At 54.9% G+C, this 27463-nt stretch overlaps 2 protein-coding genes across 3 annotated transcripts; one reads left to right on the top strand and one right to left on the bottom strand.

Moving 5' to 3' along the window:
• Positions 1-5: 5 nt before the first annotated feature.
• On the top strand, positions 6-21141 carry MYBPC2 (myosin binding protein C2; the record flags this gene model as incomplete). Its single annotated transcript, XM_084747811.1, has 22 exons — positions 6-28; positions 3236-3432; positions 3751-3883; positions 4001-4125; positions 4223-4328; positions 5121-5293; positions 6352-6517; positions 7601-7707; positions 8049-8078; positions 8215-8354; positions 11927-12086; positions 12177-12281; positions 13313-13501; positions 14154-14288; positions 15474-15641; positions 15765-15853; positions 16266-16461; positions 17191-17330; positions 17512-17671; positions 17760-17896; positions 19316-19502; positions 20987-21141. Coding segments are annotated over 22 exons (2877 nt in total), but the record flags the coding sequence as incomplete, so codon positions are not given.
• Positions 21142-22696: 1555 nt separating this feature from the next.
• Positions 22697-27407, bottom strand: GARIN5A (golgi associated RAB2 interactor 5A). Of its 2 annotated transcripts, XM_084771109.1 has the most exons (5): positions 27164-27407; positions 26882-27000; positions 26234-26364; positions 23330-23609; positions 22697-22860 (listed from the first exon to the last, which is right to left on the bottom strand). In XM_084771109.1, the coding sequence occupies exons 1-5, from the start codon at positions 27204-27206 to the stop codon at positions 22804-22806; spliced, it is 630 nt and encodes a 209-aa protein (XP_084627235.1). In that variant the 5' UTR covers positions 27207-27407; the 3' UTR covers positions 22697-22803. The 2 variants fall into 2 exon arrangements, with proteins under 2 accessions (XP_084627235.1, XP_084627234.1); XM_084771108.1 differs by lacking the exon at positions 27164-27407 and having other exon boundaries at positions 26882-27157.
• Positions 27408-27463: the final 56 nt, after the last annotated feature.

Genomic DNA, 27463 nt, shown 5'->3' with positions numbered 1-27463 from the left:
TGGATTTCAGTGGCTTGCTGAAGAAGAGGTGAGTTGCCCCAGCTGGCAGAGGGGATGGGGGTGGGGATGGGGGTCACTGGGGAGGGACAGTATCCAAATGGCCAATACCTCTTTTCATTTCTTTTTATCAACCTCCCTGAATCTTCCCCTTTTCTTCCTCCCTTCCCTCCCTTCCCTCCCTCCCTTCCTTCCCTTCCTTTTTCTTTCCTTTCGTGTGTGGTGTGTGAGTGTGCATGTATGTGCAGGGGCAGATTTTTGGTGTTTTCTATCACTCCTCACTGTATGTATGTATGTATGTATGTATGTATGTATGTATGTATGTATATGTGTATGTGTGTATGTAATGTAATGTATATGTGAATGTATTATTTTTGAGACAATGTCTCACTGTATAGCTTTGGCTGGACTTGCCTGGAGCTTGCTATGTAGACAAGCCTGGCCTCAGACGCACAGAGCTCTGCCTGCCTTGGACGTTCAGGCGCTGGGATTACAGGCGTGTGCCACACCGTGCCGAGCCTTCCACTTTATTTTTTGATTTTTTTTTCCACTTTATTTTTTGAACTAGGGTCTCTTCCTGAGCTTGGAATTCAATAGGCTGGCTGAAGCAAGCTAACAAGGGCCCACTCCTCTTCACCCTCCCTCCCAGTATTTTATTTTTATTATGGCTGTGGGTTTGTGCACATGAGTGCCATGCCTGTGGAGGCCGGGAGAGGGTGTTGGATCCCCTAGAGCCAGAGTCACAGGAAGTTCGCGACTTACCTGACGTGGGTGCTGGGAACTGAGTCTGGGTCCTCTGGAAAAGCGGTGTGTGTACACGGCTGCCGACGCCCCTCCACGCACACCCGGCCTTTACATGTGCAGCAGCACTGCCCACCCACCGTCCCTCCTGCCTCCACCCAGTACCATCTCCTCCGTATCTCCGTTCCTTCCCACCAGCCACCCACCCCACCCCTGCCCATAACACCATCCAGTCAGCCATCTGCCCAGCAAGTCCTCCACCTATTTACCCTTAAAGCCACCAGCCACGCCCCGACCCTGCTCACCCTGCAGCACCTGCTTATTGGTCCAGCCATGTATTGCTCTAACCCACCACCTACCCATCCCCGGTCCCTGGCCACCAGTCCACCCACATAGCTGTCCACCTCTCATCTTCAAATCCATCCAACTGCTTTCCATGGCCGCTCTTCTCCCCACCAGCTTCCCAGAGCTCTATCCACCACTGCCGTTACGCTCAGATGTCTGTTAATCCACCCACCCACCCTCCACCAATGAACGAGGCACTGACCTGTCCGTAGATCCATCCACCTCCATGCCTGCTTATTAACCTGCACCTCTCCATGTCCCCCAACAGCACCCAACATCCTATCCAGGCACCCGTTCCCCCCACGCCCACCCACACAGCATTTTCCTGCCATTTCTTTACCCACTCACGGACACACCCCAACCCCTTAGAGCTTTCTGTTAAATTTATCAATGGAAGGTTGGTTTTCTGTCGGTAAAAGATAATTGGATTGGGGCCATGAAGACGGTTCAATCAGTAAAGAGCTCGGTGTGCAAGTGTGAGGATCTGAGTTCAAATCCCCAGAGCCCATGTACAGGGCCAGGTACGGAGCCGTGCTTCTGTCACCGCAGCCCTAGTGCAGTGGGGTAGATAGATCCCCATGGGCTTTGCCGGCAACTCAGTGTGCTCCAGGTTCAGTGAGAGACCAATGGTGACTCACAAAATAAGGTGGCTTCATGTCACCAAACCTAATGACCTGACTCAGTCCTTGACAGCCACGGGACAGGGAGAGAACTGACTTCTGAAAGTTGTTCTCTGACTTCTACACACACGCTCTAGCGTGAGAGTGCACATGCACGCGGATGCTCTCTCTCTCTCGCGCGCGCACACACAGAAACAGTTCAAGTAGAGAAGTGATTGAGGAAAGGCAGTTGATACCAATTCTGACTACACACACAGACACACATGTGCACTTGCACACACATGCATGCACATGCACACACACACAGAGCAGAGTGGACAGACTGTGACTACTTCCTTCAGGACACTGATTCTCTCTCATGTATCCAGCATATTATTGGCTGTGTCCTCCCTTCATGGCTCCGTTTCTCCCAGCGACAGCTCTGCTTACTGATTCATTCCTCTGGGGTAGCCAGCCACTGGCTTGGCCATCTTTCCTCAAGCATTTCTGACCCTCCTAGCCATGTGTGCATGAACTCTGCTGTTCTCCACCCACCCGTCCTCCTCTGCTTTCCAACCAATATGATATTTGTGTCCTACTCTCTGTCCCTTCTGTCTCCCTTCCTGAAGATCCCTGCGCCACTGAACAGCCTGTGAGTCCTTCTGCCCACTAGGCACTGGACTGAGATAGAGGCCCAGAGAAGCCCCGCCTGATCCTGGCCTGACTCCGTCAATGCATTGGGGGCCAAGACAGGTCCAAAGACAGGGACACACAGGAGGCAATTTGGTGCAGTTGGAGGAAGTGTCTGCAAGGATGTTCGACCTCAGGGCAAGAGCGGGTCAAGTGGCCTTGGAGGGCCATAGATACCTCAAAGAGAAGGAAGCATGGCACTAGGGTTTGTGGGATAGAAAAGAACACAAGAGGCTAGAGCCCGGGGAGGCAGAAAAGAGCTGGAGTGTTAAGGACGGGGCGTGGAGCTGGTTTGTGTGGCTCCGGTGGTGGTGGAAGGGTGGGTAGGTTGGTGATTGCCAGGGTGCAGAGAGGAGCTGGGGTTCCCTCCTGAAGGCAGTGGGGAGCCACATCAATGTTTAGAGCCGGGAAGAGGTGGTTTCTGATGTAGATGTGGAGAGATGGCTCAGAGCTTAAGAGCATTGACTGCTCTTCCGGAGGTCCTGAGTTCAATTGGCAGCATCCACATGGTGGCTCACAGCCATCTGTAATGAGATCTGCTGCCCTCTTCTGGCCTGCAGGTGTACATGCAGGCAGAGCACTGTATTCATAATAATAAATAACATCTTTAAAGAAAAGAAAAGAAAATGTTCTGTGGGGACCTTAGTTGGAAAACCTAGAAAGGAAGGTGGCTGAAAACATTTGCTGAATACATGGATGGATGGATGAGTGGAAAGGCGAAGGGATAAATGGATGGATGGATGCATGCATGCATGGGCAGTTGGGCAGAAAATGAAAAAGTACATGGCTGGACAGTCACACAGCCAAGTGCACTGTGGGGGCCCCCTGACCTCCTCACTCCTGGTGCCCCTGCCCCCCCCCAGGGAAGTAGTTGAGGAGGAGAAGAAGAAGAAGAAGGATGATGACGATCTGGGCATACCCCCCGAGATCTGGGAGCTCCTGAAAGGGGCCACCAAGAAGAGCGAGTATGAGAAGATTGCCTTCCAGTACGGCATCACCGACCTCCGCGGCATGCTCAAGCGGCTCAAGAAGGCCAAGGTGGAGGTCAAGAAGAGCGCAGGTCAGCATCGCCCCGAACGAGGTGGGGTTACCCGGAGTCCTCCGGCAGCGGGGACACGTACCCTGGACCCAGCTTGGCAGGTCCCAACCTGACCGATGATTGACCTCATCCTCAAGGGACTTTAAGCCCACAGGAGGCCTCCAGGCTTGACCTTAGAGGGAGTGAGGTCTGGAGGGAGGACCTGCCTCCTCTAGCGATGCTCAGAGCAATGAGGAAGTCGCCCCCCCACCCCCACCCCTTGGTCCCCTATCCTTGATGCTGGTCATCTCCGTATCCCTTGGTTCGCTTTCTATCCCATGGTCCTCTTTTCATCCCTAGCCTTCACTAAGAAGTTGGACCCAGCCTACCAAGTAGACAGGGGCAACAAGATCAAGCTGGTGGTGGAGATTAGCGACCCAGACCTCCCTCTCAAGTGGTTCAAGAACGGCCAGGAGATCAAGCCAAGCAGCAAGTACGTGCGGTGCAGCGGGCCGCACAGTGGGCGATGTGGAGCGAGTGGCCAGAGATAGGGACGGGTTCAAACTTTCCCTGGGCTTTGTGTCCTCTATAATGGGCGTTCTCGCGCTAGGTACGTGTTTGAGAACGTGGGGAAGAAACGGATTCTCACCATCAACAAGTGCACACTGGCGGACGATGCCGCATACGAGGTGGCAGTCCAGGATGAGAAATGTTTCACTGAACTCTTTGTCAAAGGTGGGGCTCACTGCAGCCTGGGGCCCTGGGGATGGAGGGAGGGGGCTGAGGAGGCGGGGGTCCTGAACCTGCTGCCTTCCTCCCTACCACCACGCAGAGCCCCCAGTCCTGATTGTCACCCCGCTGGAGGACCAGCAGGTGTTTGTGGGTGACCGGGTGGAAATGTCGGTGGAGGTGTCTGAAGAGGGTGCACAAGTTATGTGGTGAGTGGAGCTTCGGGTTTGGAGCTAAGCACGGGCGCCTTTAGGTTCCTCACTTTAGCCCTGGTCTGTGGCAGACCCGGGAGGCTCCGGTCCCCCCTCAGGAGGCTCCTGAGACCTCAGTTCACTTTTTTTTTAAATTCCCCCTTTGTTCTTGACCTCATTATTCTAGAACTGACCTCTGCTGTCCCATTCTCTTCAGGGTATTTTTTAAATAACCTGCTGTGTTGAATATTAACTCATCTGTCAGCCAGTCATTTGTCCTTGGATCCATCCATCCATCCATCCATCCCCCATCACATATCTGCCATCATCCTCACATCCTCCAGCCATCATCCCTCTATTCCTCCCCCCTTATTTCCATCCATCATCAATCTATTTATCTATTCATATTAAAAAAATTTTTTTTTCAAGACAGGGTTTCTCTGTGTAGCCCTGACTATCCTAGATTCACTTTGTGGACCAGGTTGGCCTCGAACTCACAGCGATCCGCCCGCCTCTGCCTCCTGAGTGCTGGGATTAAAGGCGTGCGCCACCACTGCCCGGCAACCTATTCATATCTTACTCTATTCATTTCTTCACCCACCTCCCTACCCAGCCTCCTTTCCATTGATTTACCCAGCCATTCACCGCTCACCTTCAATCCATCCTTATCCTTCTGTCATCCATCCGCCCACCCCTGACCCCTCCTCCGGTCAGATCCTAGCTAAGCCAACCGTGTGCTCACCAGTCTCTGGTCTATGCATGACCTACCCTTCCACCTTGAGGCCACTGGCACGCCTTGCCTCCACCCAGGATGAAAGATGGCGTGGAGCTGACACGGGAGGACTCCTATAAGGCGCGCTACCGCTTTAAGAAGGACGGGAAGCGGCACATCCTCATCTACTCTGATGTGGCCCAGGAGGATGGGGGCCGCTTTCAGGTCATAACCAATGGTGGCCAGTGCGAGGCTGAACTCATCGTGGAAGGTATGGCTTCCTCTCGGAGGGCTGGGGGAAAGTGCTGAGGCGCCTGCTCAGAGTATGCCCTCTCCTGCCCCGACATGGCCAGACCCTCCAGCTTGTGCTCAGCCTGGTCAGTCAGTCACATTCCCCACCCCCCACCCCCCACCACACGCAACACGGAATGAGGTCTGTATTCTGGTTGACGTGACGTAGACCCCGTGAAAGTCCCAAATGTCACCCCTGGGAGAATGTGGGCCAGAGGATTTTTTATGTCCTGTGAGTCTGCATTTCTACAAAAAAAAAAAGAAAATTAAACAAAACAAAAGTCTATGTTATTTATGGTCAAATAAGCAAGTTTTCCCGTATGTGGCTATTAAACAAAAGAAAGTGCACTGTGCACTGACTCCTAGGAACAGGCTCCCAAGGTCAGTTCTCAGAGGGGCCTGTTGTGCAGGGGAGAGCAGGGAGGGGGTGACAGACATAAAAACACATACACACATATACTATATATACTTACATAAATACATATCACATATATTCATCCAGCTCTCCTTACCCTGGTGTCAACACCTTCTGAGTAAGATATTGGGAAACTGCATTGCATCCTATCAGGGTGTGCTGCCACTGAGCTGTACCCCAGCTTTTCACTGAAGATCCCTAGGCGGTGGCTCTGAGCCTGCCCCCAGCCCACCTCAGAGCCTTTGCGTACACTCTTTTTTTTTGGTTTTTCAAGACAGGGCTTCTCTGTGTAGTCTTGGCTGTCCTGGACTCACTTTGTAGACCAGGTTGGCCTTGAACCCACAGAGATCCACCAGCTTCTGCCTCCCGAGTGCTGGGATTAAAGGCGTGCGCTGCCACGCCCGGCACATACACTCTTCCTAGGAGGTGCTCAGCACTCTCTGCGGCACTTCCCTGCCCTTCTCACTCCGGTTCGTGGAGTTTCCTCGCTTACTCTCTCCCTCTAGAAGGTGACCCTCCGTCATTAGACCCCCAGGACAGCAGTCGGCACACTGCGGGGCGCTCGCTAGTACTTGTGGCCTGATTGGAGCGGCCGGGGTCCCACCGTTCTCCTCCTTCTCCAGAAAAGCAGCTGGAGGTCCTGCAGGACATTGCCGACCTGACGGTGAAGGCCTCGGAACAGGCCGTGTTCAAGTGCGAAGTGTCGGACGAGAAGGTGACCGGCAAGTGGTACAAGAACGGGGTGGAGGTGCGACCCAGCAAGAGGATCACCATCTCCCATGTGGGCAGGTGAGGTGCGGGCGGCGGGGGCGGGGGGGGGGGAGGGCGGGCGCACTGTGTGGCCTGCGCGAGGGGGGGCATATGGTGAGGCGCAGGCGGCAGGGGGGTGCACTGTGTGGCCTGCCCGAGGGGGGGCATATGGTGAGGCGCGGGCGGCAGGGGGGGTGCACTGTGTGGCCTGCTCGAGGGGGGGCATATGGTGAGGCGCGGGCGGCAGGGGGGGTGCACTGTGTGGCCTGCTCGAGGGGGGGCATATGGTGAGGCACGGGCGGCAGGGGGGGTGCACTGTGTGGCCTGCTCGAGGGGGGGCATATGGTGAGGCGCGGGCGGCAGGGGGGGTGCACTGTGTGGCCTGCCCGAGGGGGGCATATGGTGAGGCGCACGCATGCTGGGAATTGAACCTCGGTCCTCTGCAGCTAGTGTTCTTAGTCATTATGACATCTCTCCAGCGTTTCTCCTCCATTTTGAGACAGGGCCTCTTACTGAGACCTGGGTCCTATCGATTAAGCTGTGCTGTCTGGCCAGCAAACTCCAGCCATCTTCTTGTCTCTGTCTCCTCAGTACTGGAGTAAGGGGCACACGCCACCACGTCCAGCTTTGTATATGGGTTCTGGGAATTGAACTCAAATCCTCACATTTGCACAGCCACTATCTTTATTATTTTGTGACATTCTGGCCTGAGCTTAAATCCCACTTCAGGCTGTGTGGGTTTGGGCACGCTACCAAGCCTCTCTGTGGTCCGGTTTCTTCACCCATAAACAGAGGCAATGACACTATCTCAGAGTTGCGGGACGTCTAGGCTGGGGCTGGTACTCACTCACACACACACACACACACACACACACACTGGCTCACAACCACTTGCAACTCCAGTTCGAGGAAACCCAGCGCCCTCTTCTGTCATGTATAGGTACTGCACACATGTGGTGCACATACAAGCATGAAGGCAAACATGCATACACATAAATCTTAAGGAAAAAATGTAGATAGTGCTTGAGGCATGACATGAGGCTGCACATGTTTCTCATGCTGGCATTCACAGAAGCACATGAGGTGATCTGGCCTGCACCCACCCACTTTTCTGCCTCCTAGATTCCACAAGCTGGTGATTGATGATGTCCGACCCGAGGATGAGGGAGACTACACGTTTGTGCCTGATGGCTATGCCCTGTCCCTCTCAGCCAAGCTCAACTTCCTGGGTAAAGGCTGCCTTCCTTTTCTATTAGGGATGGAGAACCCACCCTACCAGACCTCCAGGGTCCCAGAATGTTTCCCGCCAGGATTAAGATCCCTAGTTGTACAATGGAGGACATAGCAAGTGTCTGTGGGGCCCGTGGGTAGGGTCAGTTGAGATGCTCAGAGCACGGTACGTGCAGATGAGTGTCCATGGGGAGTGGGCGTGGCTTGGGCATCCTGCCCTCCCCTAGGACTCCAGACGTAGGTTTTCTTCCAGAGGTTTCTCCGTGTCTGGGTTATAAAGGAAAGATGAAGGAGGGACCTGAGAGTTCGCTCTAACCATCCTTTCTCCTTGTCTTTCCAGAAATCAAAGTGGAGTATGTACCCAAGCAAGGTAAGGGCCAGAGTGGCACCAGCGTAACTCATACCTGAGGGAGGAGGCTGGGGTCTGGTCTTGTAAAGTTGCTCCTCTGGAAACCCCGTGGCTGTATTGGGAATCCAGGTCTCCAGCGCCTTTTTTGTGCCTCCAGAGCCCCCAAAGATCCACCTGGACTGCTCAGGGAAGACCTCGGATAACTCGATTGTCGTGGTGGCTGGAAACAAGCTGCGACTGGATGTGGCTATCACGGGGGAGCCCCCTCCCACTGCCACCTGGCTGAAGGGTGAAGAGGTAGGCGTCTGCCCCTGGTCCCCCTCTCCCTCTCGCTCTGGTAAGTGGCTTCAGGCAGGGGCTTTCTCTCTCTCTGAGCTTCAGTGTCATCGTCTATGAAATGAGGGAAAGTCTTCCTTCTGTGAGGGGCTGTTCTGAAGATGGCGGGTTGGGTTGGTCTACACAAGCCATGGGCCCAGCATAGGGTGCATTCTCCCTCCTTTGATCTTTTCATCAAACAGCAGATTAGTCAAGATTGGCCAGTTCATCCACCTCCTCACTAACCCTTCCATCCACTACTTACCCACCTGTCAGCCCACTCAGCCCATCCACCACTCACCCATCCACACATCCACCCATCCATACACACATCCACCTGTCCATCCACATATTCATCCATCCATTCACTCATCTACAACTCACCCATTAATCTATTCATTTATATGCCCATCCCCCCACCTGTCTAGCTGCTCCTCCATCCACCACCACCCATCCGTTACCTGTAATCCATTTATCTCTACCCACTACCTCTTCACCCATCCATCCACCCGTCCACCACCTGCCAACCCATGTCATCCATCACCCATCCATTCCTCGGCAATCGATCCACTCATCCATCCATCACCCACTCAGCTATCTATCCGTGCTTCCATGCATCCACCCTCCAATCCCCCTAAAAGTCCAACTATCCATCCACCATCTATTTATTCACCCTTCCATCAAAACCTGCTTTGCTTTGACTATTCTGGCTCCCAGGAAAGTCAGATATTCACCTCTCCTTGTATTGGACAGTTTTCAATCAATGTAACCAATACCAGAGCTAGATTCTCTCTCCCTCTCCCTCCTTCCTTCCCTCCCTCCCCCTCTGTCATCTATTTATCTACCTACCTATCATCCATCCATCCATCCATCCATCCATCCTTCTGTTGGTTCTTGGTTTCAGCCCCTGGCCACTGCTCCTCTGCTTGCCTCTGTGTTCAGGCTGAACACTGTGGTGAGGAGCACATCGTGGATAAGATGCTCACCTCACAATGGCTGGGACACACTGAGAGGAAGGGGCTGGGTCCCAATAGGCTCTCCAGTAGCATCCCCCTACCAATGACCAGATGTCCTCTTGCTAGGCCCCATCATTTGTTTCTTGGTTTCCTGAGACAGGGGTTCTCAGTGTAGTCCCAGCTGCCCTGGGACTCTCTCTCTCTCTCTCTCTCTCTCTCTCTCTCTCTGTAGACCAGGCTGGCCCCAAACTCACAGAGATTCCCTCTGTCTCTGCTTCCTGCGTGCTAGGATTAAAGGCCTGGGCCCCGGCACCCTGCTTTAGATCCTATCACTTAAAGGCTCCACCTCCTCCTAGTGATGTGATGGAGTGGGACAGGCCTCCAGAACACGGTCTTTCATAACATTTGTCTGAACTGTAGCAGCACCGACTCTTCTCTGCTGAAACAGCACGGCTCCGTGTTTAGTCACTCTTACCCTCAGCTAGCCACCAAAGGTGCCACCTTCCTCAGATGCGGCTCTGGATACAAGCCCCCACAGCTGCTTGCCCAGACAGCTGAGACTGAGATATGGGGGGCAGGGGCGGGCAGAGAGCAGGAGCTATGGGAATGTGAGGTCACTTTTAGCTAGGAGCATCCAAACTTCTTCTGGAAGATGTATGTATGGCTTCCAGGTGGTCTTAAGGAAGAGCAAGGAAGCATGGGGCAGAGTGGTTGTGATTCTAGGCAAGGGCTCTACAGAGTCACGCCCTCTGCCCCTCACTGGGGGATTCTAGGCAGGGGCTCTACAGAGTCACGCCCTCTGCCCCTCACTGGGGGGGGGATTCTAGGCAGGGGCTCTACAGAGTCATGCCCTCTGCCCCTCACTGGAGGATTCTAGGCAGGGGCTCTACAGAGTCATGCCCTCTGCCCCTCACTGGGGGATTCTAGGCAGGGGCTCTACAGAGTCACGCCCTCTGCCCCTCACTGGGGGATTCTAGGCAGGGGCTCTACAGAGTCACGCCCTCTGCCTCTCACTGGGGGATTCTAGGCAGGGGCTCTACAGAGTCACGCCCTCTGCCCCTCACTGGGGGATTCTAGGCAGGGGCTCTACAGAGTCACGCCCTCTGCCCCTCACTGGGGGATTCTAGGCAGGGGCTCTACAGAGTCACGCCCTCTGCCCCTCACTGGGGGATTCTAGGCAGGGGCTCTACAGAGTCACGCCCTCTGCCCCTCACTGGGGGATTCTAGGCAAGGGCTCTACAGAGTCACGCCCTCTGCCCCTCACTGGGGGATTCTAGGCAGGGGCTCTACAGAGTCACGCCCTCTGCCCCTCACTGGGGGATTCTAGGCAGGGGCTCTACAGAGTCACGCCCTCTGCCCCTCACTGGGGGATTCTAGGCAGGGGCTCTACAGAGTCACGCCCTCTGCCCCTCACTGGAGGATTCTAGGCAGGGGCTCTACAGAGTCACGCCCTCTGCCCCTCACTGGGGGATTCTAGGCAGGGGCTCTACAGAGTCACGCCCTCTGCCTCTCACTGAGGGATTCTAGCCAAGGGCTCTACAGAGTCACGCCCTCTGCCTCTCACTGGGGGATTCTAGGCAGGGGCTCTACAGAGTCACGCCCTCTGCCCCTCACTGGGGGATTCTAGGCAGGGGCTCTACAGAGTCACGCCCTCTGCCCCTCACTGGGGGATTCTAGGCAGGGGCTCTACAGAGTCACGCCCTCTGCCCCTCACTGGGGGATTCTAGGCAGGGGCTCTACAGAGTCACGCCCTCTGCCCCTCACTGGGGGATTCTAGGCAGGGGCTCTACAGAGTCACGCCCTCTGCCCCTCACTGGGGGATTCTAGCCAAGGGCTCTACAGAGTCACGCCCTCTGCCCCTCACTGGGGGATTCTAGGCAGGGGCTCTACAGAGTCACGCCCTCTGCCCCTCACTGGGGGATTCTAGCCAAGAGCTCTACAGAGTCACGCCCTCTGCCCCTCACTGAGGGATTCTAGCCAAGGGCTCTACAGAGTCACGCCCTCTGCCTCTCACTGGGGGATTCTAGGCAGGGGCTCTACAGAGTCACGCCCTCTGCCCCTCACTGAGGGATTCTAGGCAGGGGCTCTACCACTAGATTTTATCCTCAGTACTGCACAGATCAAACATGGTGGTTCACACCTATCATCTCTGCAAATGGGAGGTGGAGGCAGAAGGAATCAAGATCATCTTTGACAACATAGGAAATTCAATACCAGTCTCAATGACGAGACCACGTCTTAGAAAGGAAAGAAACAAAGAAAGAAGAAAGAAAGAAAGAAAGAAAGAAAGAAAGAAAGAAAGAAAGAAAATAAGGAGTGCCAGGCCGTGTGTATATAAATAAATTGTGACTCTTGGAAACTTCACATATTTAGTGAAGGTGCATGTGTGGTGGACAGGAAGGACGGAGGGGAACATCAGGGTAAGAACTCTGAGTCCAGAACTCACGTCCATGGGGCCGTAGAGAAGTCATGCCCTCTGCCCCTCACTGGGGGATTCTAGGCAGGGGCTCTACAGAGTCACTGCGAGATTCTGAGGTGCTGAGGCAGGTGTGGTCTGGGCAAGTGATGCCAGCCTGGCTGTGGGGCGGCTGTGTCCAGGTGTTCACGCTCACAGAGGGCAGGACGCACATTGAGCAGAGGCCGGACTGCAGCAGCTTTGTGATCGAGAGTGCGGAGCGGGCAGACGAGGGCCGGTACACCATCAAGGTCACCAATCCTGTGGGCGAGGATGTGGCCTCTATTTTCCTGCGGGTTGTCGGTAAGCAGGGGACGAGGTGGACAATGCATGGGGTGGCTCACTGAGGCCTCCGAGGGTGCCCCTGACTCACTGTCCCTCTCCCCCACCCAGATGTTCCTGACCCTCCAGAGGCCGTCCGTGTCACCTCGGTTGGAGAAGATTGGGCCATTCTTGTCTGGGAACCACCCAAGTATGACGGAGGACAGCCAGTGACTGGTTAGCACTCTTGTTCCCGAGCCCCTCGCTTCCTTGTGGGTCCCGAGTTTCCCTGGGACTTTTCTTGATTTGTGTGTGCACGTGCATGTGGAGGCCAAGTCTGCACTGAGAGTGTCCTCCATCTCCCCCCCTTACTGAGATAGGGTCTCTCACTGAACTTTGACCTCACCTATTAGGCTAGACTGGCGAGTCTTTTCTGTCTCCAGTACTGAGATTCAAATGCATACTACTACACCCAGCTTTTATGTGGGCGCTGAGGGTCCAAAGTCAGGTGCTCATGCTGTGCAGCAAGCACTAATGACTGAGCCAAACCTGCAGAACTGTCCCCGCTCACCTCCGCTTTTTTTCCCCCTCTGAGGCAGGGTTTCTCTGTGTAGCTCTGGCTGTCCTGGAAATCACTCTGTAGACAAGGGATGGTCTTGAACTCACAGAGATCCGACTGCCTCTACCTCCCTAGTGCTGGGATTAAAGGCATGGGCCACCGCTGTCCAGCATCCCCCATGCCTTTTTGAGACAAGAGTCTTAACTGTGTAGTCCTGTCTGGCTGGGAATTTACTCTGTAGACCAGACTGACTCTGCATCACCGCTGCCATGCCCTGTCAGGTTTCCAACTTCATTTTTGTTTGTTTTATTTTTCAAGACAGGGTTTCTCTGTTGGCCCTGGCTGTCCTGGACTCACTATGTAGACCAGGCTGGTCTTGAACCTGGAGATGTGCCTGCCTCTGCCTCCCGAGTGCTGGGACTAAAAGCGCGTGCCACCACCACCCTGCCCTTTGTTACTTATTGATCCAATTAACCTTTCCCAGGATTCATTGTTCCCCAGTGGCCTGGAAATAAGTCTCATTTTGGCTCATAGCCTGGGGGTTTCTGTGACCCCCGGCTTCTTGATTCCCAGGTTACCATGAGTGGTATCCCTGGAAGGCACTGTGGTGCAGAATCAATCCGATAGGAGCTGTGTGATGCTATCTATGTGATGCTGCCCCAACTGTGACTCCAGACCTCACCACATCCTTCTGCTTGGGGAACCTCAGGGTACTTGATGGAGCGGAAGAAGAAAGGCTCCCAGCGCTGGATGAAGATCAACTTCGAGGTCTTCACTGAAACGACCTACGAGTCCACAAAGATGATCGAGGGCGTCCTCTACGAGATGCGGGTCTTTGCTGTCAACGCCATCGGGGTCTCACAGCCCAGCATGAACACCAAGCCCTTCATGCCCATTGGTAATAATGGCCTCTCGGTCCCCATCTGCTCCTCCCACCCACCCAGCCCCACATTCATCTCCAATCCCATGCCTGGCCTTTGACCCCCAGAGCTTGAAACTCGTGTGTGTGTGTGTGTGTGTGTGTGTGTGTGTGTGTGTGTGTTGCTGTAGATGGAACCCAGGACCTTGCACAGAACCCCAGCTCCTCACTGGTGGATTCTAGCAGTGCCCCCCAGGCCCCCCCAATTGAAACAGGGTTTCTCTGTGTAGCCCTGGCTGTCCTGGACTCAGTCTGTAGACCAGGCTGGCCTGGAACTCACAGAGATCTGCCTTCCTCTGCCTCCCGAGGCTTTTTTTTTCTTTCTTTCTTTCTTTCGGTCTTTTTGAAACAGGTCCTCTCTGTGTAGCCCTATCTGGTCTGGAATTTGATAAGTAGACCAGGCTAGCCTTGAACTCAGAGATCCATTTGCTTCTGCCTTTCCAGAACAAAGGTGTGCGCCACCAGACAGTTTGTTTGTTTGTTTTTTGGCTGTTATTTTAATGTCTTCATGCTTTTTCTTGCTCACTGACCTTTGGCCCACCACAGCGACACCATTTCAGCCTCTGACTCCTGCCCTCTCTTACGGACCTCTGGTCCTTCACTGGCCCCCTCTCTCTCTGGATCCCTGCAGCCCCCACGAGTGCACCCCAGCACCTCACAGTGGAGGATGTGACAGACACCACCACCACACTTAAATGGAGGCCTCCAGATCGGATTGGCGCCGGCGGCATTGACGGCTACCTGGTGGAGTACTGCCTGGAAGGCTGTAAGTGCCAGGCAGCCCTAGGGTGAGCCAGGGAGTGGACGGCACAGTGCCTGGGATAGGCTGGACCCCGCCCCCGGCCAGCGTGTCCTCCCTCCCGCTGTCCACCTCTAAGCAGCGATGGCTCCTTGTCTCTCTGTTCCTCCTTCTCTTGCATCTTCCTCTCCCTCCCTCCCTCCCTCCCTCCCTCCCTCCCTCCCTCCCTTACCCCCTCTTCTCTCTGGCTTTAACTTTCTTCCTTCCCCACTGCCTGTCTGCACACTTGTCACCCCCCATTGCCCCCCCCCCCCGTCTCTGCCTCTGCTGCACCACACACACAGTTGTAATCACACTCAAGGTGCTTGCATATTCGTGTGCATTATTCACACACGCATTCATGAAGCACATTGGCATGCACGCTCACACTAGTGCACACGGCTGCTTGAAGCCATGTACTCACACTCAATTATTCATTTGCCCACTCATGTACATGCATATGCACACTGGCGCGTGTGCGCGCGCACGCGCGCGCGCACATGCACACACACACACACACACACACACACACACACACACACACACAGAGCCTGCCATGGGGTTCACAGCCCTGGCTGTAGTGTCTTCCATGCACCAATTACCTGACAGTCAGGACATCACACTGACACTGTCTGTCCAGCCTTACTGATCAGTAATCAAGCAGCCCCAACTTGTCCTGCCTATGGCTGTGTGGTCTTGGCCTCTGCAATTCAGAACCCTAACTTTGACCTGTGTCTGTGACCCCCCACATCAGGTCACACAGGGAAGTGACAACGTTGTCCCCATTAGCATCTTGTCCCCATCTCTTCCCAGCATTCCGTTCTTCACTCCCCAGCTGGGCTACACCGCATCCTCCTACCCCTGCCTTTCTTGCACCATTTCATGCTTGAGCTGTATGGCTTCAATAGCTTCCTAACCTACCTGAGCCCCCAGTTCCCCATCCTTGCACTGGGGTCACAGTGTTGAGGCAGGCGTGCTGTCTTCGTGATGAGATGGGGGTGGCCCTCCATGCCACCCTCAGGAATGCTTGGCCAGTGCTGCTGCCACATAAGCTGGTGTTCACTGAGTCTTCACTGCGGTGGGGCTGTTAGCGAGGGGGGGGGGGGCACGGTCAGGAGAGCAGTGCAGAGGCCCCAAGGGAGGCCCAGGTCCACACGTGCCTTCTCTCTCCAGCTGAGGAATGGGTCCCGGCTAACAAGGAACCCGTGGAACGGTGTGGCTTCACTGTCAAGGATCTCCCAACTGGAGCCAGGATCCTCTTCCGGGTGGTTGGGGTCAACATTGCAGGGCGCAGTGAACCAGCCACCCTTCTGCAGCCGGTCACTATCAGAGAGATTGTAGGTGAGTGACACCAGTTCCTGACTCAGCCCTGCTGAGGCTCTGACTCAGTGTCCCTTCAATGAGTGTCCCTCAGATGATGTCACCCCCTCTAGTGGTCTCCATCCCTTCTGTTCACACCCTCAGAGCAACCTAAGATCCGCCTTCCCCGCCATCTGCGTCAGACCTATATTCGCAAAGTGGGCGAGGCCCTGAACCTTGTCATCCCCTTCCAGGTACAGTGTTGCGCTGGGGTTGGGGTCTGGACAGGGCCATGGTCAGAAATGGGGTTAGGGTTGGGGTTGGAGCTGGGATCAGGGTCAAGGCCAGGGTTGGGGCTATGGACAGGGTTGGAGTTGGGGTCAGGCTTAGGGGTAGGGGTGCGGCTGGGGTCAGGGTCAGTGCTGGAGCTGGGGGCGGGGCTGTGGACAGGTTCAGGGCCAGTAGTATTGTTTGTGCTAACATCAGAGCCAGGGTCAGGGTGGAGGTCAGAGATATGATTGGGGTCAAACAGAGCCTTGGCCAGAGTCTGGTGGGGATCAGAGCCTGAGTTAGGGTCAAGTACAAGTCCATAATGATATCAGGCTCAGGGACAGCTGGGTCCTCAGCCTGAAGAGTCCACTCACCTGACATCACCCCCTCCCCCAGGGCAAGCCCCGGCCTCAGGTGGTGTGGACAAAGGGCGGGGCTCCCCTGGACACCTCCCGTGTGAACGTGCGGACCAGCGACTTCGACACGGTGTTCTTCGTGCGCCAGGCGGCGCGCTCTGACTCTGGAGAGTATGAGCTCAGTGTGCAGATTGAAAATATGAAGGACACGGCCACCATTCGCATCCGGGTCGTGGGTGCGAGGCTGGGTCCTGCGGCTGGGGGAGGATGGACCAGGGTCAGGAGTGGGTGGAGGAGGCTAAGAGGAAGTAGGAGGGGAGGGATGTCAGGATAGGGTAGAGGCTGGGACGGGAGGATTGGAGGAACATGGCCAAAGGGGAGGAGGGGAGATTAGAAACAGGAAAGATGAAAGTGGGGCAGGGTTGGCACTGTGCTTGCCTAACATACATGAGACTAGCCGGGCCTGGTGGTGCACGCCTTTAATCCCAGCACTCGGGAGGCAGAGGCAGGTGGATCGATGTGAGTTCGAGGCCAGCCTGGTCTACAGAGTGAGTCCAGGACAGCCAAGGCTACACAGAGAAACCCTGTCTCAAAAAAACCAAAAAAAAAAAAAAAAAAAACCAAAAAAAAAAAAAAAAACCAAAAAAAAAACCCAACCCAAACCCAAAACCAAAAACAAACAAACAAACAAAGCAAAAAAATATACATGAGACCCTAGGACCCATGCCCACCCCTGGATAAACAAAGTGTGGTGTTGTACACCTATAATCTCAGGGGGTAGCAGGAGGAAGATCAGGCATTTAATGTAATCCTGGGATAATAATTAATAATAATTAAATCCTGGGTTTGTGATTGGCCTGGGCTACATGAGACTGTCAAAAAGAAAAAAAAAATCAGGTGAGAAAGGGAGGGACAGAGGTAGGCACATGGGCCTGTTGGTTGGTAACCCCCAGACCTCCTTCCAGAAAAGGCAGGACCGGCCGAGAACGTGATGGTGAAGGAGGTGTGGGGCACCAATGCGCTGGTGGAGTGGCAGCCGCCCAAGGATGACGGGAACAGTGAGATCACAGGCTACTTCGTCCAGAAGGCTGACAAAAAGACCATGGTGAGGGCACAGAGGGGCCTTGGGGGCCAGGGGCCATGCTAGTGGCCTTGACAGGCCAGAGCTGGGCTTTCTGTTTCACAGCCTAGGCTAGGAGACTGGGTGACTGAGAGTGAGTGCGAGCAGGCTCAGTGTGCAGGACGTGCTGTTTCTCCGACACTGCCCCTCATGTCCCCTGTCCCAGGAGTGGTTCAATGTCTACGAGCACAGTCGCCACACCAGCTGTACTGTGTCCGACCTCATCGTGGGGAATGAATACTACTTCCGGGTCTTCAGCGAGAACATCTGTGGCCTCAGTGACTCCCCTGGCGTCTCCAAGAACACAGCTCGCATCCTCAAGACAGGTGCAGGGCCCAGCTGTAACTCCTGGCTGTTGGCCCCTGTGTGGTGTTGGGGTGGGACTCACCTCATGGGTGTTTTTTCCTTCTCCAGGAATCACCTTAAAACCCCTGGAATACAAGGAGCACGATTTCCGAACGGCCCCCAAGTTCCTGACTCCGCTGATGGACCGCGTGGTGGTGGCAGGGTATACCGCAGCTCTCAACTGTGCCGTCAGAGGCCACCCCAAGGTGCCAGGCTGGAGTTCTGGGAAGCCTTCATCAGACCATGGTCCCCATGGACCCACACACCAGCAGCTCCTCCCTGTGGTCTCCTCAGGCAGAGGCCAAGGCTCAGACAATTCTGAACTTCCTGCCCTCTCTCTGCCTCATGACTGCCAGGCACAGCTCACCCACGAGCCCATTTTTCCTGTCCTGTTGAGGACCGTGTCACTTCCTAGAAAACCTTGGGAGGGCATCTACACCTGTATAGCTCTCTTGAGTTTTCCTGAGCCACCCAGTCATGAGTTCATTTTTTTTTCTTTAAAAATAGCTTAAAATTTTGTTTGTTCCTGCACCTTGTATGTGCAGTACTCCTGTAGGCCAGAAGAGGGCGTGAGAATCCCTGGAACTGGAATTCTAGGCAGTTGTGACTCTTCCTGACGTGGTACTGAGCACTGAACCCATACCCTGGGGGAAAGCAGCAGGCACTTTTAACCACTGAGCCGTTTCTCCAGGCCCCACCATTTCCGTTTTTTAGACAAGGGTTCATGTAGCCTAGGACAGCCTTGAACTCAGGAGCCTTCTGTGTCCACTTCTTTTTTTCTTTTTTGAGACAGGGTTTCTCTGTGTAGCCTTGGCTGTTCTGGACTCACTTTGTAGACCAGGCTGGCCTTGAACTCAGAGATCTGACTGCCTGTGCCTCCCGAGTGCTGGGATTAAAGGAAGGTGTGGGCCACTCACCCGGCTTCTTGAGTGCTGGGATTGTAGGTGTGCACCACCAGACCGGGGTTCGTTTGTTCATTCATTCATTCACATTCATTCATTCATCCATTCATAAATCTATCCGCCATCTTATTTAACCATGTGCTGCTGGTCTATTCATTTTTTTTCTCAGCTCATTCTTTCATTCCATTTGCTGAATTTTCCCGGACTTCTGTCTGTGCCTCACCAATGGGACAAGGAAGTCCCTTTGGGTTGCGGGGGTGGGGGCGGGGGAAATGACAGTGATCTAAAGTCTCAGCGATAATATAAAACTGTACGTGGCGATAAGGATGACAGAGAAATACAGGCAGTTCTGAGACAGTAGAAGAGGCGTTCTTGTTGGAGGCGACTGGCAAGCGAAGGGTCGGAGAAGGGCGTTCTAGAGCCTTGGGTGGGAAGCTCGTCTTCTGGTCTATCCCAGGAAGAGCAGTGCCTGGAGCGAGGGGAAAGGACCGTGGAGAGCGATGCATGAGGAGCTCTGGTGGCCACACTGGGGTCCCTGTGGTGTAATCCTTACTCTGAGAACAAGGAAGTCCTCTGTCCCCCTGTGCACGAGGCGGAGCTGTGTGCTTGTTTATCCAGAAGAAACTGGGGGTTAGGGAAGAGAGTGACTGGTTCGAGGCCATCCAGCCGGGTAGCGCCATGACTTCGGGACATCCCTCTAACTCAGCTGGCTTCCTTCCCCAGCCCAAGGTGGTGTGGATGAAGAACAAGATGGAAATCCACGAAGACCCCAAGTTCCTCATAACCAACTACCAGGGCATCCTGACGCTGAACATCCGCCGACCTTCGCCCTTTGACGCAGGGACCTATTCCTGCCGTGCCTTCAACGAGCTGGGGGAGGCCCTGGCTGAGTGCAAGCTGGATGTCAGAGGTGAGGAGGGAGCGTTCCCCCTGTGGCTGGCCCTTGGTTGACCTAGCCGGGTGCCGCAGGCAGGCAGGGGACCCAGGCCATGCAAAGACACTGGGCTAAGAGAGCAGCCGAGCTTGTGATTCTCCTTCTGCCTCTCAGATCCTCTGCGGAGCTTACCCCTGGGGTCAGAGTTGAGGTGACCTGCCACCTGTCTCTCCAGCCTGCAAGTCACTGTTCTGGACCCTCCTACTGTCATCCACATTGTGTTCCGGCCAGTCTGTGGCACTGGTGGAGCCACAGTGGGCACACTTCATCCTATGCTGAGCTGATCCACCCTCTGGGAAAACTTCCTAGTCTCCTCCGCTGGCTGCAGGCCACAGGCCACTGCTGAAGGAGGCAGATCAGGGCTCCAGGGGACACATTAGCATAGTCTGGCCCTGCTCAGCCTGGAGACAACTCTGGCCCTATGACAGCTTAGCAGACAGGGACTTCTGCCCCTCAAGGAGGGTTCCGGGGACCCGTCCTCCAGCCCAATGGCTGCATTCTGAATTCAGGCTGATACACCGTCATTCTGCAGTCTTCTTTGTGGGTATCTAAGTCAACTCAGAGGGATCCCCTCTGCAGACCCCCACAGGCTTCTGACAGCTGGTAGCTTCTTGGGACTCCCCCATTTGGGATTTAAAATGACATTAAACTGCCATGCCAGCACTTGAGAAGCCGGGGTGGGAGAGCTGTGAGTTTGAAGTCAACCTGTGCTGCCGAGTGACGTCTGAGTCAGCCTGAGTTACACAGTATGACCTTGTCAAAATATTATGAGGTAAAAAAAGAATGGCTGGAGAGATGGCTCAGGGTTAAGAGCACTGGCTACACTTCCGGAGGTCCTGAGTTCAGTTCCCAGCACTCACACGGCGGCTCACAACCATTGGTGGCGCCCTCTTCCAGCCGCTATAGTCTCCTGAATGCACAGGGTGCATATAAACTCATGTAGGCAAATGCGCATAAAATAAATGAATATATTTAAAAACAAAAGTACAAAATAAAAGGGCCAGGCATGGCAAAGGACAACCGCAGCCCTAGTTCTTAGGCGTGGAGGCAGGAGCATCCAGAGGTCGAGGCCAAACTCAACTACGTGGAAAGCTGGATGTCATGAGACCCTTTCTCAGAACAAAAAAAATAAAAAAGGATGTGGGGCTGGAAAAGTGGCTTATGGGTAGATTGTTTATCTAGCAAAAAGCCTGGCTTCTGTCCCCAGCACACTGTAAACCTGGCATAGTGGTGCGTGCCGGTCACCCCAGCACATGGGAGGTGGAACAGGAGAACTGGGAGTTCAAGGACATCCTCGGCCACTTACTTGAGTTCAAGCCCAGCTGGGGCTACATGCATGCCTGCTGAGGGGGAGAGACATGACCATGATGGCTGCACTGGTGTTCAGGGAACTCTCTTGCCCCCTCTGCGGGGGGCAGCCTGCCTCACTCTGCCTCACCCATCTCTCCTTTCTCCTGCAGTACCTCAGTGATGGCCCATCATGTTAGAAAAGTCAACAGAGCCCGGACACCAGTCCTGTAACCCATGGGATGAAGGTCCTCTTTCCAGAATGATCGCTGAGATAAAATACTGTTGCTCAAGTTATCATGTGTTTGTCCTTCCAGAATCTGTACTTCTTGTCCCCTTGTGGATGGGATTGGTCACTTTGGGGTTGGGGACGGCCAGCAGCGGTACTTGGGAGGCAGATGCAGGTGGATCACTGTGAATCGAGGCCAGTCTGGACTACAAAGCAAGTCCAGGACAGACAAGGCTACACAGAGAAACCCTATCTTGAAAAACCAAAGGGGGAAAAAAAGGATCAGATTCCATTAAGGTTGCCATCTTAGAAGATGGCGTCTGCTGAGGGACCAGCTTCGCCATGGCACTTACAAGAGTCAGAGGTGAAGCTCATGCCCTGGTGGCCTGAAGGCTCTTGAACATTCATTACCTACAGAGAGGAGGAGCCAGGCTCCTCACCAACCCACAAAGGATGGCACATCCAAGTTGACCACGGCGGGCCTGGGTACACCTGTCATTTTAGCTATGTAGAAGGCTGAGGCACCCTTACTAGATAAAAATGACACCGACATTAAAATAAAAGAATGCAGAGGATGAGGGGTGTGACTCAGTGGTAGGGCCCCTGCCTAGAACCCCATAGTGAGGGGATGGGGTGTGGCTCAGTGGTAGAGCCCCTGCCTAGAACCCCATAGTGAGGGGATGGGGTGTGACTCAGTGGTAGAGCCCCTGCCCAGAACCCCATAGTGAGGGGATGGGGTGTGACTCAGTGGTAGAGCCCCTGCCCAGAACCCCATAGTGAAGGGATGGGGTGTGACTCAGTGGTAGGGCCCCTGCCTAGAACCCCATAGTGAGGGGATGGGGTGTGGCTCAGTGGTAGAGCCCCTGCCCAGAACCCCATAGTGAGGGGATGGGGTGTGACTCAGTGGTAGAGCCCCTGCCCAGAACCCCATAGTGAAGGGATGGGGTGTGACTCAGTGGTAGAGCCCCTGCCCAGAACCCCATAGTGAGGGGATGGGGCGTGGCTCAGTGGTAGAGCCCCTGCCCAGAACCCCATAGTGAGGGGATGGGGTGTGACTCAGTGGTAGGGCCCCTGCCTAGAACCCCATAGTGAGGGGATGGGGTGGGACTCGGTGGTAGAGCCCCTGCCTAGAACCCCATAGTGAGGGGATGGGGTGTGGCTCAGTGGTAGAGCCCCTGCCTAGAACCCCATAGTGAGGGGATGGGGTGTGACTCAGTGGTAGAGCCCCTGCCTAGAACACAATAGTGAGGGGATGGGGTGTGGCTCAGTGGTAGAGCCCCTGCCTAGAACCCCATAGTGAGGGGATGGGGTGTGACTCAGTGGTAGAGCCCCTGCCTAGAACCCCATAGTGAAGGGATGGGGTGTGGCTCAGTGGTAGAGCCCCTGCCTAGAACCCCATAGTGAGGGGATGGGGTGTGGCTCAGTGGTAGAGCCCCTGCCCAGAACCCCATAGTGAGGGGATGGGGTGGGACTCGGTGGTAGAGGGCTTCCTTAGAATGTGGGAGGCTCTGAGTTTCATCTCCAGCAGAGGGAAAAGACGAGAAGGCAACTGGAAAGGCCGTGGGAAGAGTGGGAAGCAGGGCACAGAGGCACAGTCACCCAGGGGAGACCTGTTGCCTTGGCGATTGTGGCATAGAGAGGCTGGACTTGGGACTTGTTCTTAAGAGCAGATCTTTATTAACTTTAAAATTCCACCTCTGTCTCTGAGATGAGCTGGCTTGATCTTTGGTCCTTTGGCGATCTGGAAGGATCTTGTCTGAATCAGAGGCCCCAGAGCTCTGAGACCTGCGGGTCCAGTCTGGCCTCTGTGGCTTGAGGCTAAGGAGGAGAGCATAGGATAGGTGGGCCTGTGGATGTCTTGGGAAGAGCCCCCATCTTTCACAACTGTCCTCTCCAGTTCCGCTTTCAGGGAACTGGGCATGCATGGGCAGGTGTAGCCCATCCCTTCAGTGAGTAAGTTAGAACCCATGTAGTGGCAAGGGGAGGTCGGGGAGGGCTGTGTGCTCTCTCTTCAGAACCTACAGGCACGTGGGCTGGAATACCAGCCACACAGTCCTCACTCTGCAGCAGACCCTATAGCCTTCTCCTTAGAACCCCGAAGAAGCAGAAGGAATGGATCAGTTACCTCTCTCCAGGGATCCTGCCCTGGTCCTCCTCCCTCAGACCCAGGTGTCCGGGATCCAGCCCTCCCTCCCTCAGACCCACAAGTCCAGGCCCCAGCAGGCCTACCTGGTCCCTTTCCATCCTTCCTGGCCCAACATCCCTGGGCTCGCGGCCCCGCCCTCACCTCCTGGGGCCGAAATTGCCCTTCCTTGACCTCTTCCTCCTCCTCGTCCTCCTCCTCCTCGTCAGGGGAGGTGTCCTCATGAGTGAAGGGCACAGCACTGGCGGGTGAATGGAAGCGCAGCCGGTAGAGCAGCCGGACCCAGCGGCCGAACTCGCAGTCGCGGGTCTCAGGTGGGGCTCGCAGCTGCAGGTAGAAGGCACGGCCAGTGGGGAACTTGACCTTGAGCTGTTGCCGGCTTTCGCTGTGCACAAACAGCTGAACGAATTGCAATGGGAACAGCCTGACAGGGAAAGGGGACAGTTCAGTCAGGGCCTCTCTGTGTTTCTAGTCCTGTCGCGATCTCTTTGCGGACTCCCATTTCTGGTTGGGTTGTGGGAGGCCTCAGGGGGCCAGCCACCAGACCCCTACCTCGACCTCCTTCCTCTCTCGCATCCTGGTCCTGTCCTGCTGCCAACTCCTCACAGCTACACCTTCCAGCTATACCTGTAGCCCCACCTGAGCCCCACCAGGCCATGCTTATCATCTTAGCTTGGCCCAAGAAAGTCAAGGCTGGGTCCAAAGTGAGGGCTGTGGACCAGAGCATCTCACGCTACTGACTTCACTAGCGCCTACCATGTGAGCTCCTTGGGCTCTGACCTCTGGGCAGATTTTGCCGAGTCCTGTTTTCCCTGCTATGCTGAACTCCTAGAAAGATGCTTGTCGAAGATTTAAATGGCTCATGCTTTCAGCTAGATTCAAGGTCCAACAAAGGGAAGGGAGAGACAGTCCAGAGAGAGTAACCTGGCCCAGGCCACAGAGCAAGGAGTAGAAGCCAGGCCTGTGTTCCTAACTCTGGGGTCAGCTACAGCAGTGGCCTCCGCACCCCCGTCTGGCCTGGTCCCGTCGCCTGTAGGACCTGATGTGTTCAATCTCTTCACTCATGCACACAAACACATGCAACACACGCTCCCTGCTACGCGGTGACCTCAAGTCACCGGACAAAACCTGTGTACACTTAGATGTCCCCTAAGTGTGGTATTTACACACTGCTCATGCTGTGCGAGGTGCTTCATGAAACACAAATGGGAAGCACCCTCTTGTCCCCTGTTCCAGATGCTCTTATCTGACGCACAGGAAAGAGACAGCGAAGGCAGGGCTCGGTCCGAAGCTCTGAGGCGGCTGACCTGTACGCTGGCTCAGCCTGGACGCGGGAGCCTCCTGGAGCGGGGGTGGGCCTGGTCGGCAACAGAGCTTGTTTCGTTGACAAGGTCTCATTAGCCGAGGCTGGCCAGACCTGGTTGTGTCACTGAGCCTGGCCCTGAATTTCTGATCCTCCTGAGCGCTGGGATTCCAGTTTTGTATCACTTTGTTGGCTGCAGGCAGGTGAGGACAGGGTGAGAGGGACCCCAAGCTTGTATTGAGTATTTAATGCTGGTTGGAAACAGTGTAATTTACCAGGGCAGGGAACTGAGTAGTGTTCTCCACTTAGGTAAGAAGATACTTAAGTGAATTTAGGCATGTTTTTTTTTCTTGCTCCTTTCATTTTTTTTGAGACAGTCTCATATAGCCTGGCTGACTGGAACTTGTAGACCAGGCTGGCCCTAAACTCAGAGATTTGCCTGCCTCGGCCTCTCAAGTGCTGTGATTAAAGATGTGAATCATCATGCCCAGCTGAAAATGTACTCTTTCCTTCTTCCCTCCCTTCCTTGTGCATGGTAGGCAAATGAACTATACATCACACCCTCTTTAAAAATGCCTTATGTGGGGCTGGAGAGATGGCTCAGAGGTTAAGAGCACTGGCTGATCTTCCAAAGGTCTTGAGTTCAATTCCCAGCAACCGCATGGTGGCTCACAACCATCTACAGTGAGATCTGGCGCCCTCTTCTGGCCAGCATGCCTACATGCAGGCAGAGCACTGTATACATAATAAATAAATGTTTTTTAAAAATGCCTTATGTGTATATATGTTCTTGCATGTGGCGTTTTCTCTTGCAGGTAAATGTTAAGTGTTTTCCTTTATCATCCTCCCAGCTTATTTTTTGAGACAGACTTTCTCACTTGACCTGCAGCCAAATGATTAGAAAGACTGGCCGCCAGCAAGCTCCAAGCATTGGCCTGACTTTGTCTCTCCCAACACCGGGATTACTGTGGTCCCTGGTTTTTTGTTTTTTTCATGGGTGCCGGGAATTCTGACTCTAATCCTTGTCCTGCAAACACTTTTGAGTCACACTCTCCCAGTAGCTCCTTTTTACTTTTATCTTAAAGACTAAGCTGTCCAGGCTGCCCTGGAAGTCACTTTTACAGCTCAACTTGGCCTCAAACTTGTAATCCTCCTGCCTCAGCCTCCCAAGTTGCTGGGATGACAGGACTTTATTATTAGGCTTGGCCTTTTTCTATTTTTCTCCCTGTCTTTCATAACTGAGATAGGATGGGTAAGGATTCAGGACCCCAAAGAAATACGTGCACAGGCACATGTACTGTACAGTATGTACATGTTTCCTGCTTGTAGCTGAACTGGGTCAGGCACCGGGCTGGGAGAAGGGATGCTTTGGGACTGTGAGGTTTGTACTGATGGTATTGTTTCCACAGCAGAGGGGAGGAGGGGCCTTGAACCTGGGGAACTGTGCGATCTGGGTTGTGAGGCGTCTCGGGTTCTAGACCCACCTGTTGACCCACTCTCTGTGGGACCCTGGGCCAGGGGCCTGGTCTCTGAGCTTTATCTTTCTGGGACAGAGGTACACCTGGAAAGCCTTGTGTAAAACCAGTCACCGACCTGACCCTGACTTCTGCCCTCTGGGAACTGCCCTGTCATCTTTCTGAGTGGGGTGGCCTGGGAAGCACTGGTGGTGTTCTTGGTCCTGGAGCCTGGGTCGCAGAATGGTGGCGGGAATGGTTGGAGGGGTTGGGACCAGGAGGGGCAGTCACCCGAGGAGCTGCAGGCGTCCATTCTCCTTGTCCGGGCCGGCCAGCAGCAGCAGGTCTGGCAGTTCCAGGGCTGGACTAGAGGCTGCCACCCCCATGGTGACCTTGTTGGCGACTTCTCCAAATCGGGTCACCTGGGGCCAGAGGTTAAGGCGGGGTAGATGGAGAACAGGATTGAACAGGGATCTGATGGATGTCGATAATCTTGACAGGGTGAAAGGTCTGAACTAGGGGAGCTGAACAGCAGGTAAGGTGCTGGCAATGTGGCTAGGTATATAGCGCTTGCCTAGAGTCCCCCACTGCAAGGCTGGAAGTGTAGCTAAGGGGTAGAGCCCCTGCCTAACATGAGTGAGGCCCTGGGTACCAGTCCACAGCACCACTAAAAATGTTTTAGGATTAAAGGACAAGAACCATTAAGTGTGTGCAGTCAAGGAAACTGAGACAAAGGTTTCTGAAGTCACAAACAAGCCAAAGGATAGGTGATATGAGGTGACAGGGCTTGGAGGTCATGTGGAACACGGAGTTCAACAGGGCGATGCTGGATCTTGGGGGTGGGGGTGGGGGTGGTCAGCCACAGTTCCCGGAGCAGGGGCTCCATACATTAAAGGGCGGAGGTCCGGGGGGTGGGGGGTGGGGGCTCCACTTCCACACCTGCACGAAGTTGCTCTCAAAGATGGGGAAGTCGCGCAGCTGGTCGAACTCGCCGCTCAGGAGGTGGCGCTGGAGGCGCCCAGGGCGGCACGGGGCGTAGGCTGGGACCAGGCGGTGGTCTGCAGGAGTGAAGGGCTGGCATCCACCCCAGGAGGCCAGGTACAAGTCCCCGGACACGGGGCGCACGCGAGGCACCGGCCTTCGCATGGCCAGCCCCATGCCTTCCTGGTTTCCTCACCGGCCAACCGCTCTCACCTCCCATCCCATCAGAACCGGTCTCACCTGCACCGTCGTGGGCCCGGTTCGGATCACGCCTGCCCTTCATCGCCACGCCCCGGCCCTGGGTGGGAACGTAGGTAGGGTGGAGCCAAGACCAGAGTGCTAAGGGACGGGAGGGTGGGGAGGGGCTAACGTATGTGACGTCACAACAGGCGCCCGGCGTTAGGTGACGTCAAGACCGTCATGTCTCTCCTAGGCAGTGTCACCCGGAGGGTGAGCCCTAGAGATCCGGAGGGAGAAATGGCCGCCCTGCGGGAGGGAGCCGGCGGACGGGCGCTAGTGCGCAGGCGCGGTGTTCGGCGC

Source organism: Acomys minous (assembly GCF_964271855.1).
Source record: "Acomys minous genome assembly, chromosome: 2".
Classification (NCBI taxonomy): Eukaryota; Metazoa; Chordata; class Mammalia; order Rodentia; family Muridae; genus Acomys; species Acomys minous.
Note: the sequence above shows the minus strand (reverse complement) of the source record. Positions and strands in the feature narration are given on the sequence as shown.